Source organism: Panthera leo, chromosome B2 (genome assembly GCF_018350215.1).
Source record: "Panthera leo isolate Ple1 chromosome B2, P.leo_Ple1_pat1.1, whole genome shotgun sequence".
Taxonomy (NCBI): domain Eukaryota; kingdom Metazoa; phylum Chordata; class Mammalia; order Carnivora; family Felidae; genus Panthera; species Panthera leo.
In genome coordinates, this window is record NC_056683.1 from 31,371,725 (window position 1) to 31,385,790 (window position 14,066).

Below are 14,066 nucleotides of genomic sequence, written 5' to 3' on the forward strand. Positions count from 1 at the left end.
CGTGGGAAGAGGCAACCATTTTTTATAAGCCCTTCCATTGTCATTATATAGAAACGTAAATGGATTTAATAGATGATGGAGAAAGAGATTATGATAGATGGATACAGATAAAATGAATTGATATAGCTATATATTCCTATTCTCTTCCTCCATCCTATTAAACAAAATGTTGCATGTTGTACAAACTCTCCTGTACTTGTACATAATTAGAGATTATTGTAAGCAGAGTGTTATTTTTTCTTCTAGCTACATAGTATTTCATTGTTTGTATGCACATCAGAGCGCTCATAATTTCCCCCTTTATTTCCCACCATAAGATAAGATCCATACAGGATGTTCCCGTACAGACAGTACATCTGCTTACAATCTGGAAGGCCTCAGACATACTTCTTTTCCACTAGAGTTGTGGCTTTGTCCTGATGGTCTAAGGAGAAGGATGGGGAAGGATGTGCCCTAAGCCAAAGTGTCAGCATGCCACTGATGTTTATCTGAGACACAGAAAGTGATGGAAGTGTAGATACAGACCACCGTCAGGCTAATGAAAGGGGTTTCCACAGGTTTAGAGACTTTAATATGAAAAATCAAGGAAAGGGGCACCTGGCTGTCTCAGTCAGTGGAGCATTCGACTCCTGATCTCAGGGTGATGAATTTGAGCCCCATGTTGGGCATGGAGCCTACATAAAAAGTAAAATGAAATAAAAATATGAAAAGTAAAATAAAAGATCAGGAAAAAGAAAAAAAACAAAGTGATTGCAAGTGGGCATCATATCATTATAAGTTAGTGCCTCTCTGATATTTTTTGTCCCCTGTCTTGTGCAAAGGGACTTATGTGTTTGTCTTTGAGAACACACAGGTGTAGGACACCAGCATCATATGGGCCATTAAGGGCTTCCACCTAACTCCAGAAAACATGTCTAATACAGAATGCATAAAGACCAAATATTAAAGGTAATGATATTTGGTATTAAAATGATTAGTATTTGGTATTAAAATGATAAAGGTATTAAATGATACAAAGATAACTTCCAGATCCACATTTGACCCAAATTCTGGAATATAAATAATAAGCAATATTTTAATTTGTTGCAATCCTCCCTTTCTCCCTTTTTTTTCCTACTTCTTTTCCTTGAAACTATATGAAAGGGATGATTTTCACTCCATGTTTATTTGAGAAAAGCTTCTAAAGACATGTGAGCAGAAGGTGAATTCCAATGCAGGGGAGACTATAAGGACTGCATACAGGGGGCCAGGAGAGAATGAAGGTAAGGTACTGCAGTCAGTACTGGGGTTTCCAGGTCAAGGACAGGATGGAGGGAGCTGTCAGGAAGCATGGGTTCCGCGGGGTCACTGAAGCCAAGGAAAACAAGATCCTGAGAAAGCACCGTGTTTGTGGAAGAAATATGGGCCCTTTCCTGGTTAAAGAGATGCTTTCTACAGGGCCACTGAACTAACTTTTAAAACAGCCAGATTCTTCCCCTAGCCAAGCCGGTAACCTTTTCACTCTCCAAAGAGGCTTGAAAAGAAGGTTCTTCCTGTAGTGTCAGCATCTCCACCTCAGCTCATGAGTCCTGCAGAAGACAGAGCAGAGTATTGTTCCCAGACCGGCCTCCACAAGTAGCTTCTTCTCCCCTCTCTCAGGGCCTCATGTTAGAGCACTACAGTAAGAAGAAGAACATATTCTTTCTTAAGTATCCTTGATCTAAAGCTATTTGCAGTGCAGGCCTTTTAGTAAGTGGAGAGAAGAAGCTTCAGTTAACTGCCTGAGCAGAAGTCAGATCCAAAGTCTTTGACATTGTTTCTGTCTTTTCATCTCCACCATCTGTTCCAGGATAATCAACTCTATCCCTAAAGAGGGTCAAAGAGCATTACCTGTTGGCTGAAGTCCAGAGTGTCCTGGGAAAGAAAAGTGACAACATACACTTAACAGAGACACAGGTAAATCTGTCCCCACATACAAGGTCCCAACCCCAGACCCACCTACCACCACAACTTGCATCGCATGATGCCAGTGGGATCAGAAAGGGAGAGATGTGACCCGGGAAGTTTCTATCACACCAGTCTACTGTGGCTTCATTAGCTTTCATAGCTCTTCCTGATTTGGCCCAGGACCCCAACCCAAGATATCTGTCTTGTTAACCTCTTTCTTGTCTCTACAACCCATAATCTCTTACGCTGAAACACAGTAACAATGGACCCTTGCTGTCTGGATTTCTAGGAAACCTGAGGGCAAAGGGAGAAGGAAAGCCTTTACAAGGCCACTGGTCTACAGAGAGTTTATGTGATCAAAGCTGTATTTCTCTCCCACAAGGTCTATAGGGAGGCCCAGCTACCAACAGGTGCCTTACCTTTCGAATTCCGGAAGTAGATGAACAGCCCCACCACCAGGAAGAGCAGACCCAGAACAAAGCCCCCGATTCCACTCAGCATCTTGCTCTGTGCAGATTCAGACTGAGCCCCTGAGAGAAGAAGCAGTTTTAGTGATTTTACCCCAAATCCAACTTCTCTGACAGACACTCCAGGATTGAGAACTTCGAGAATGAGGAATGTAGCCTGCCCTGGAAGAAGGAGAATAAGTGGCAATTTCTAGGGGAAAAATATTTTTTTTTTAAAATCCCATTGCGTAGATACAAGGTTTAGGTATTGAACTTTTTAAACATCACAGCTTTGACAAATCCACTACTTCAACATCTATGGATGAGGAGCCTGAGACTCCATGAAGTTCAAGTGCTTGTGCAGGGTGACAGAGCTAATAAAAGGCAGTGCCAAGACTGGATTCCCCTCTTGTCAGAAGGACCCTATACAATAGAGGATGTGCTTCTTCCTGGATCACAACGAACAACACACAGCAATGGTGCCAGAAGCACAAACTCAGCCCGAGGCAGGGGACTAGTGCCCAGCATCACAGGAGAACCATTACCCGTGAGCCATGGAAAGTCTCAAAACATGGACAACCTCATTTCGGCCAGCGAGGCATAACTATCTCCCCAAGGGTTGTAGGATCTGGAGACACAATCACAGAATATCTATAACCTATCAGAGGATTCTACCACAGGATATCACTTGGCTCATCCCAGTGACCTGTGCTAAAGAGAAGAGAACATGGAACAAATGAAAATATGGTGAAAGGAGAGAGAACCCTGGCACTCAGGGAAAGCAAAGTCCCCTCCCTGCTGGGTGAGGAACTTATGAGATCAGAAAGCTTCTCACTCCATTCCACGGTGATAGGGCTCGTGCGACTTGGATGCTCCACGTGGCAGGTGTAGACCTCTCCACTCTGAGGAACTGTTTCCAGCATCACCAGGGTCTGGAAGGTCCAGTCTCCATTACGGATCAGGCCTGTGGACACGACCCCAGTCTCCTCCTCCTGGCCGTTCCGGAACCACTTGACCTCAATGTGGCCTGGATAGAAACCATTCACGGAGCAGACCAGGAGGTTGTGGTGCTGCAGGGGCTGCGTCTTCGAGGGAAACACGGTCACTGTCGGCTCAACTAGAAGACAAGTGGTAGCGGGACTAAGTGAGGACGACAGAGTGAGTCTCCCTGGCTGGCTGCCCTCCTGCCTCCGGTCTCTGGTCCCAGGCTGCATCTCGTGCAGGCCTCCCTCAAAGCTGGCCACGTGGCCAAGTACCAGCCAGTATCATGAGTCTTGAATTCAATCCTGACAGTATGGGTCCATTAAGTTTGAGAGATGTTGAGGAAATTTGTGGGGTTTTTCATAGTGTGAAGTAGTTATTCCTTGTGGAATTCTTTGTTTACACATTTTGCAAGGGATATAGTGTCTCAATTAAAAGCATGATTTCTGGAGCAGGCTGACTGAGCTCAAATATAGGCTCTGCTCCTTACTGATTGATCCTAGAAGAATATTACATTCCTCTGCACCCCAGCTTTCTCCTCTATTGAAGGAGACAGTAATACTTACCTCTTACAGTTCTGTGAAGATTAATGCACCTAAAGTATGTAAAGTGATGATTGGAGTTTAGCCTTCAATATATGTTAAGTACTTATTACCCTGTTAAATTACAGAGAAAATATTATTTAAAGCAGTCTGGGTAAACTGGAGAACAGCTTGAGGTAGATAGGGAAATAGAGTATGAAACCCTGGAAATGCTCCACTCACACCTTACAACACCACACAAATGGTTCTCCCCCGGAAGCAGGAAAGACAGAGGTGATACTCTAGCCTATTTGTTTAATTGCAAGAACAGCGTGAGTCCTGAAAGAGAGGGAAAGGAACAAGAAAACTCATTGACATTAAAAAGTTCTCATAATTGCACTCAGATGATCCATCCTTCTTCTGTGCAGTATAAAAAAATTACTGTTATTGGAATTGTTATACCTTTATAATTGTCTCCCTTTGAAAGCTGACATTTGAGTTCAGGGTAGAGACTGAGACTATTTAACAGGTATCCTTAGTGCAGAGACAATCCCTTACACTACCAGCCTCAATAAATACTGCTTTTAAAAAGGAAAAATATGGGGGAAACATTTTTACAATACCATAAAATGGTAGATTTAGGTAGATGACAAACCTTTGCTAACAATTTTGTAGCATATTCATTAAATATAAATGTTTACATTCCTAGCATGAAAACTAATAAACAGTGTCAAAATATAAGCCACAGACTAGAGAAAATGCTGAATCGACTATCAGCAAAGCATTAATAATCTTATGCATAGAAAACACCTAAAATCACTGAGAAAAATACCAGAATCCCCGAGATAATAGTAGATAATTTTTACATCGGTAACAACAATTAGCCAATAGATATGTAAAAAAAAAATCCAAGGACCTTAAAAGCAAAGAAATATACATTAAAAATAAAAAAGATATAAAATTTCAACCGAGTATTTGCAATATTGGGAAAAAAAGATCTAACAAAGGGGAATGTGAGGTGAATTGTTACAACTATATAAAGAAATAATATGCAACTCCTTAAATACTTTCATCATTATAAAAACAGTAACATCAATACATTTAGTAACAAAATTATAATTAAGATACCTGGTTTCACAATCATTTCAAGAATGTAAGAATACATACTCTAAGAGAACAAAGAGCGGGAAGTTGAGACCTAAAAGAAACCCCAGAAATATCAGGAGGGTTTGGGGAGCCTGGGTGGCTCAGTCAGTTAAGGGTCCCACTTGGCTCAGGTCATGATCTGGCAGTTTCTGGGTTCGAATCCCCGGGCAGGCTCTGGGCGACAGCTCAGAACCTGGAGCCTCCTTGGGATTCTGTACCTCCCTCTCTCTCTCTGCTCCTCCCCTGCTTGCACTTTTTCTATCTCACCCTCTGCTCTTCCCCCATTCCCACTCTGTCTTACTGGATCTCCTTCTCAAAAATTAACATTAAAAAAAATAGAAATATCAGAGGGACCTCAGAAGTCCCCCCAAATCTTCAACGGTTAGTCTGGCCATTTTCCTCACTGCAGTGGTAGCACATACAGACACAGGCACACGTATTTCAGGGGCTTCAGAAAAAGAAGGGTGAGTGTCAGGAACAGAAGGTGACAGGCCTCCTCATATCTCCCCAATCTCTTAACTTTCCCCTCCCCTCCCCTCCCCTAAGCCTTCACCCCAACCAGGACACCCTCCACTTCCCTCCCCAGGTCTCCAACCACCTGCCCGGTGTGCCCTCCAGCTGGAGCTCCTCAGCCCCCCTCACCTCTGCCTCAGGGGCCACCAAGGATGCCCGATGTCCCCTCCTGTTGCCTCCCCCACACCCACTCTCTCCACACGCACTGCCCCCCCTTCCCACACACTCATTCTCTGTCCCCCTCACATCACAGGGCACCCCTCCCACACTGTCCCCACAGCCACACACGGACTCACCACACTGTCCCCACAGCCACACAAGGACACAACCACGCTGTCCCCACAGCCACACAAGGAAACACGACACTGTCCCCACAGTCACTCATGGACACAACCACGCCCTCCCCACAGTCACAAAACATGGTCCCCACAGCCACACACGGACTCACCACACTGTCCCCACCCCACAGACACAGCACACACTCCCTGACGTCGCACTCTCGCAGGGATCCCCGTGATGTGCTCTTGCTCAACACCCTGTAGGCTCACTGGGACCCAGTCTCTGTCTCACAGTCGCACAGGCGCAGCCCCGGCCGCCCCAGCCCCCCTGCCCCGCTCACCTCGCCGCTGAAGCTTTCAACAACACCGTAGTTGTGTCTGCAGAACCGGTCCACCGCTGTCCGCTTCTGCTCCAGGACGTCCTTCTGCCCCTTCCAGTACTTGGCGCCTGGACGCCCCAGCTCTGATACCGCTCGGTACTCCCCAACTTCGTTGTCAAAGCGAGCTAACTCCTCCCGGTTATAGAAATATCTGGCCAGGAATCGCACCCTCTCCGTCCCGTTGGTGAAATGACACTCGAACTTCCACATGGTTAAGAAATGTGCTGTGGGGACAGGGCGACCCGGTCACCTGTGGGCTCCTGGAGGACACTGACGCTGCCACCCCTCGGGGCTCCACCCGCACCCCCAAACCACCAGCACCCAAGGCTCTTCTCTCCTCTGCCGGCGGGGGCGGAAGGAGGCGGGGAGGTGACCCCTCTTCTGGGAGCCTCTCAGGGTCACTGGGTTCCGGACTCAGAGGCGGACCTCCCATCCTGAGGATTTGCTCCTCACTGCCTCCTTTTGGAGACCTCCTCTCCACAGACACCCACCTCCCTCTTCGCCTCCCACAGCCCTTTCCTGGCATCACACAAGTCCCACCTGCGTCCCCCTCCCCCACCCCCACCCAACACTTGGTCTGGGCTGAGCTGGCTCAGGCCCCTGTGAACCCAGAGAAGGGAAACACCCCCACATCCCCTCCACTCTCGGGTTAAAATTTATGGAAAGTGATGGACAAAACCCAGCCAGGCAGGGCTTTATTTACCTGGGGGGAGAAATGTCACAAGACAAACCTGCAGTTCTAGAGCAGAGGATAACTGGACGATCCTTGTTTCCTTAGGGCGCCAGACAGGTGGTCTCAAGGGGGATGTTTAGGATGTGACAGGAAAGAGTAACTAGATGTGAACTAGTGGGCATGTGTGTGTTTGATAATTCAGGGAAAGGTAATACAATGTGCAAAATCTTGAAAGAATTGATGAACTTCCTCAACGAAATGGAAAAAGGGAGTTCACTGAAGCACAATGGGACAAAGGAAGGCAAAAGGTTAGACTGGAGAAATCACGTGGAGCTGGCAGTAAAAGCCTTACAGGTGATGTTGGGATTTTGACTTCATACTACACGTAATGGGAAACTACTGAAGAGTTTTAAGGACATTAAAACCATGACTGCACCACAGTTCCTCAAGTCCTTACCTGGAATTTTCAAACTCCAGAAACCTAAGAAACCAGGTCTTTTTACAAGTTTTGATGACAAACTCTTTTGCCAAATCTAACCTGATGAGATAAAGGGTCAAACATGTCAGACCTCTTATTGGTCAGTCAGTCACATGGGCCTCTGGAGTTTCAATATATAAACACACACACATCATAATATATGTACATACATGCATATACATACATATATACACACATATACATACATGACACATATACATACATGTATGTATATATTTTGATGTTTTATTTTCTGTTTAATTGAACTAAGAAAAATTTTTTATTCAAGTGGAATTGACATGAACATTTTAAAAATAGTTTAAAAATACCTGTGCCTTTAAATATGAGACAAATAAAAGGAGCTTTTGACATTATCAACAGAACAGAATGTAGTATTACTGCACAAGTTTGATACATTTTACAGAAAAATACTTGTGACAGTCACAATTGATGACTCATAAGGCAAGCTGTTGAAAGTTAACAGAGATGCTGATGATCAAGAAATCATGAAATCTTATAAAACTTTGCATAAGGCAAAGAATAAAAGATGAAGATCTTGAGCTTGCATTGACTGAGTGGACTCAGCGAGAAAGTGTTCAATCTATGAACTGTTGATATTATTATTTTTTTGTAATAAAATAAGCTAAACTACACCACAAAGACCTGAATTGGAAGGTAAGTGTGTGTATAAAGGGTAAGTCTAGAGGTTTTAGAAGCAGCAGAGTATAAACCAGTGTTTCCAACATCAGTACTCTTGACATTTTGCACGAGATATTTTTTGTGGGAAGCCTGTTCTGTACATTGTAGATTGTTTACTAGCATCATTAGCCTCTACCTAGCAGATGTCAGAAAAAAGCACCCAGTGACTGCCAAAAATGGCTCCAGACATTGCCAAATGTTCCCTGAAGTCCCCATATGAGAACCACTGTTACACCACTTGAAAAATCTGTGGTAAAAAAGCCAATGTTAATTCTATGTCAGCTGAGAATTACATTGAAAAATTTGCCAATGTTATATCTGATAAAAAACCTTGATACTGAACAAATTTATTTTGCTGGAAAAGAGGCTCTTCACTGAGACAAGATTCTGAAAAAAAGAATTCATACTGCCTAACAAGAGAGTATCAAAAGTTATTATGAATTCCAACCAAAAGATGATTGCTCTTGGGTGTGCTAATGATTCAAGCTTACCCAAATGAAAGTGGGCAGACACTAGAAAGCGCCAAAATCCAGGATGCCTGAAAGGGACAAATATTTTACTTGTGCATTAGTTTTCAAAAAAGATAATACGGATAACCAGATACATGTTTTATTTGGTTCAAAACCACTTTGTATCAATGGGCTTCGTTCATGAGAGGCAAGCTGGATTGGGAGAAACCTGGAAGTTAATTGTCCCTGTATAATTGTTCCACATACTGTACTCCTCAAATTCTTGTAAAAATTAAAGCTTTGGCTTCTAATACTCCCCCTGCCCCACCACCAAGTATGACATCTATGTTGCAATCTTTGAACAAGGAATTTCCTTATCCCATGAAGATCCAGTATAAAAACTTTTAAACTCTGTTCTTGATGCAGTTTACAGAGGCCTATGAATCCACATCTTCTGAAATAAGTTAATGGCTTGTGTTATGACAAAGCTAATGTTTAATAAACCAACCTGAAAAACTGCCTAGCAAGACTTTGGGCTACATCCGAGTTTGCAAATGAACTACCAGTTGAAGACATGAAAACTGTCATGTGATGAATGAGAAAATATTATATGACACTTCAATGTATGTAAAAGTTTATCTAAATAAGTCCAAGGAATAAGATGTACACTTGAGATGAGCACCAGGTAGCATATAGAAGTGTGGAATCACTACACTGTGCATCTGAAAGTAACATTACGCTGTATGCTAACCGAATGGAAGTTAAATAATAACTTTAAAAGATATTCTCTGCCTAAATGTATACCTATAATCGTAAACAATCAAACAAACAAATAAGTCAAAGGTGCTGATCCGAAAATACTGAGCACTGATGATGGGGTCACACGGGGCATTCCCTGAGTGATGGAAACATGGTAGTGGTGACTGAGAGCACTCCCCAACTTGCTCCCTACACTCCAGCTTCTCCAGCCTTCCTTCTGTCCCTTGCACTCAGCAAACATCTTCCCGCACTTGACCTTTATCCTATTTTCTCCCCCTACAACTCTTGTCCTGTACATCCTTCATTTGGCTGGCTTCTGTCACCAGGCATATCTCAGCTCAATGTCACTTCCTCAGGGAGAGCTCCCTACACACTTGAACTGAAGTCAGGCGTATCCAATTCTGTCTGTTTCACAACCAGGTGTATTATTTTTCAGCGTACTTATTGTTGTCACAATTTTTGTTGTTATTGTTAAATGTTTATCGGGCTTTCTCCTCTGTCATTACATAAAATCCATGATGGTAATGATCTTTAGCCTATTCAAATAGAATTCACTGAGCCCAGAACAGAGCCTAGTACATCATAGCTGCTCAGAGAAATGTCTGTGATACAATGGATGAACACAGGGCTCTGAGAATCAGTCATTGTGAGGATCCTGGAAAGCAAGAAGGGGCTCAGGTCCAACATTCTTTTACTCTGATGATACATTATATCTCCTCCACTTCCTGTGAGAAATTCACACAAACTACCTCCTTCTCCTTCTACTGTTGGAAAAAATATCACAGGTAAGGAAAGGGTGATTTTAAGAAAAAAGAAAAATCTCATTAAGTTTCAGCTCATCCCGTAGATCTGTGATAGTGCTGAGGTCTCTGCATACACGGGGGATTCACAGTAATGGTGACAACATGGCTCGGGAAAGAATAGGAACTGGAAGTGGAGGCAACCCAACATGGCTATTAAGGAAAAACAGAAAACATGAGGAATAAACCTATGCCACCTGGGGACATCACCTCAGTCAGCCAATATATTCCCTTGACTTGCATATTGGCTTTCAGTCCTATGAAATGTAAACACCTTCACTCACTCTGTACTCTGCTCGGGGTAGATAGTTGGAACCATATGAAATTCCTGATGTTGCCTATTTTTGGGTTACAAAGCCATAATTGCATATAATTTATCCTATACTAGTTGAATCCCTTCCTGTGGGCTCAGGCCAGAGAACAGAAAGATGCAGGAGAAACGGACACCATAGAAATGTTCAACATAGATTCATAATGAAAAATTAACTTGTGCTATGTTCTCAGAAGATATCTTAAGTTCTTTAAGACTCCAAAGAACATCCCATACGTGCTTCTCATCTAAAATGTCATTTCAAGTACTAAGGATCTCTGCTGTACCTCCAGGGTGAGAAATAGAGATAAAACTAGCCCCAACTTTGGTCAGAGAACCTTCAGTCCAGGGATAAAGGCCTTGTAAACTTTGAGGTGCAGGAGAAAGGAAAGGAGATAATGGGAGAGAACTCTTGATATAGCCTCGCATATTACAGAGAGGCACCAACATAACTAATCCTGTGAAGACCTAACACATAGTCTTCTAGGAGACACCTTTCTAATTCCTTTTGACTCTCTGTCTAATTTTCTGAGAAACTTTCTTATTTCTAGCATAACTCAACATTATAAAGGGAACTGCTTGATGGGAATTAATTTGAAATCATTATTTCTGAATCTTCTCAAGACCCTGAGGGAATTAAACTCAAACCTGGAGAGTTTTGACTGGGGAAGAGTTGAGAAGAAATGGCCTCTATATGTGGAGGCCCCTTACACAGCTCTTATAGAGAGGGCAAGCATTCAGCCCCCTTTTGTTTTGGATAGAATTGGGGATCTATATGACAAAGGTGGGCCATCATTAAAGAAAATGTCACAATTTTCTAAGGCACATGGCATGGACACAGTGGCAAAACTAATTTCTTTCTTTCCCCCCACTCCATAATAGCTTACCACCCAGGAGTGCACTTACATGAAGTGTCCCTGGCCCAAGCCAAGGGAGGGCTTAGCACCATCAATATCAACATCAGAGCTATCAACCAGGAACCTCCCAGGAAACACAGACACACCATGCTGGAGAACAGGGAGGACAGGGGGCAGGGGAACAGGCAAGTCTCAGTCAGTGAGAACTAAGACCCTCCTTTAGCCCCCTCCTAAATAATACCAACCAAGGAATTTGTTTCTCTGCTCCTGGATTGGGTAATCTAGCTTTGACAACCAATCCGCATCACAGATGAACTGCATCATCAGTTGCTGGTCAGAGATTCAGAATCAAGAGCCTCTTCTGAAACTCTGACTTCCTTCATTGGAAGGATTATTTTAATTTAGTACTTAAAAGGTTTGATCCAATATATGTGAAACATTTGACTGGGACCCTATTGTAAGCCAGCTCTATGCTGAGCAGTGATGTGCACAAAAGTTTGAGTCTTTAGGAGTATTCATGCCTCTCCCGTGAAGACAGAATAGTTTTGACGATAGTTTGTGTGAGTGTTTTAGAAGCTGAGTGAGTGGAGGGAAGATGATTGTTAATCAAAACATCCAGACCTTTTTGCACCATCACATAGTGTAGATTTGGGGAAATTAACCTTGAAATGAAGGCTTTCTGGTACTGCAGACTTTCTGGTACTTGGATACTGGAAAGTGGTATGATTCTCTGGACTGCTCAAGCAAGGAGCAGCATCCCCTGGTAACTGATGATATGACAGAATTCTAGCTATTAATTGGAGAGTATTGTCTGTATCTCTTTAGAGGTAGGGAGATCTCTGATAAACTAAGAGTCATTGGAATTTAGTCATTAACTTACCCTGAGTAAAAGGGTTTTTCAAGTTTGTCTGTTGATGCTGTCATTGAGTTTGAGGCACCTCCGGAATATGCAGAGAAAGGGGCTTAGAGAACATGATCTGTGTGGAATGAAGGGTCTTGGAAAATCCTTTGTATAGCACTTAAGCTAAAAAAGTGATAACACCAACTGTTCAAATCAAAGTATGCAGGGGGCTGAGACATTGATAAAGGACTCAAAGTCAGCCTTTAGCATAAAAGCTCTGCCTTAGAATAATGAATATTTTATGTGAAAATGTGTTCAGTCCATAGCTTTGGATCCCACTCTGATCTCCTCATTTTATTGGGGTTATGTCCCTTTTTTATGTACCTTCTCTTGCTTTATGCTAAGGAGACATATAAGAAGCTGGTGCTAATGAATACATTACAGAACATCCAGGAAAGAAAACACAATGGAAATACTATGAATAACATCCTTTGACGTAACCATATAGTTTTAAGCATATGTTTCTACTTTTATATAATTATTATGCATTGTATTAACAGAAGTGTAATATCTCAGATTCAATAGGATTTTAAAGGACAACTATCTATCTAAATTTCTGCAATAATTCACAATCTTCCACAGTCTGATAAGCAGCCCATGTTTATGGACTAGTGCCAGAGAACTCACCGTGTTGCAATAAATGTAACTAATGATTACTGAGCAAATTTTGAACATTTTATTTTGTACCCAGAATTATACAAGGGCTTTTTATACAGCATATTTATATTTAACTCTCACATCATCTCAGTGATTTGAGTACCCTTTGTATCCCTTCAGATGCAGAGAATAAAATGATGGGTGTATGTTAAACAACATTGGCAAGGACACACGGCCAGTAAATGGTGTACTCCTTATGGAGCCAAGTTATATGTGAGTCCAGTCTCCAGAAGCCTAGCCATTACATCACACACCACCTCACATTCACTTTCTGAATAGAATACTGTCCATTGTGTTGAAACTATTCTTGTCATGGTTGTGTATAGCAATGCAACTACTCTTGTCAAAGAGTGACAGCATTTTATATAAACTGATTAGTTACCGTGTAGTAGTAACTCTAGTTCCTCCAGAAGTAGATGTTCTTTAATCTCCAAGTATTCATGGTCTTTCCAGTTTTTTCTGGTGGCTAATTTCATTTCTCAGAGCCTTGTGGCCTGAAAATATGCATAGCGTTGTGGTCTCAATCTTTTTGTACTTGTTGAGGGCTGATTTGTGACCAGTATGTGATCCATTCTGGAGATTGTTCCACGTGAACTCGAGAAAATATGCCGCTTAGGATGACATGTTCTGAGTCTATCTGTTGAGCCCATGCAGCCTAGTATGTCACTGAAAGCCATTGGTTCACTGTTGATTTTCTGCTTAGATTTTCTGTCCATTGGGTAAATGGGGTGTTAAAGTTCCTACTATTATGGTATTTTTATGAATGAGTTTCATGTTTATGATTCATTGATTTAAGTATTTGGGTGTTCTCAAGTTAGGGGCATAAATATTTATAATTATTAGATCTTCTTTTTGGATAGATCCCTTAAATATGATATAATGCCCTTCTTCATCTCTTGTTACAGTCTGAGTTTTAAAATATAAATTGTCTGATATAAGTATGGCTACTCTGGTTTTCTTTTGACATCCATGAGCATGATAGATGGTTCTCCATCCCCTCACTTTCAATCTGCAGTTGTCTTTAGGTCTAAAATGAGTCTCTTATAGGCAGCATATCGTTGGGTCTTGTTTTTTTGTTTTTTTTTTATCCTATCTAATATCCTATATCTTTTGATTGGAGCATTTAGTCCATTTAGTTTGAGAGTGATTATTGAAAGATATTAATTAAGTGCCATCATGTTGCCTATAGAGTAGGTGTCTTTGATGTTGTTCTTTCTAGTCTTTGTTGCTTTTGGTCATTTTGTTTTGTTTTGCTTTTTCTCCAAAGAGTGCCCTTAAAATTTGTTGCAAAG

General features: G+C 42.2%; 2 protein-coding genes across 2 annotated transcripts in view; one reads left to right on the forward strand and one right to left on the reverse strand.

Annotated features, from left to right (window-relative positions):
- The window catches only part of LOC122219744 (HLA class II histocompatibility antigen, DR alpha chain), an 86,260-nt gene that overhangs the window by 35,349 nt on the left and 36,845 nt on the right, over positions 1–14,066 (forward strand). The gene's annotated exons all lie outside the window — the stretch shown is intronic.
- Positions 1,540–11,380, reverse strand: LOC122219745 (DLA class II histocompatibility antigen, DR-1 beta chain-like). Its single transcript, XM_042938400.1, has 7 exons — positions 11,266–11,380; positions 6,153–6,415; positions 5,760–5,766; positions 3,208–3,489; positions 2,346–2,456; positions 1,870–1,893; positions 1,540–1,568 (listed from the first exon to the last, which is right to left on the reverse strand). The coding sequence occupies exons 1-7, from the start codon at positions 11,363–11,365 to the stop codon at positions 1,555–1,557; spliced, it is 801 nt and encodes a 266-aa protein (XP_042794334.1). The 5' UTR covers positions 11,366–11,380; the 3' UTR covers positions 1,540–1,554.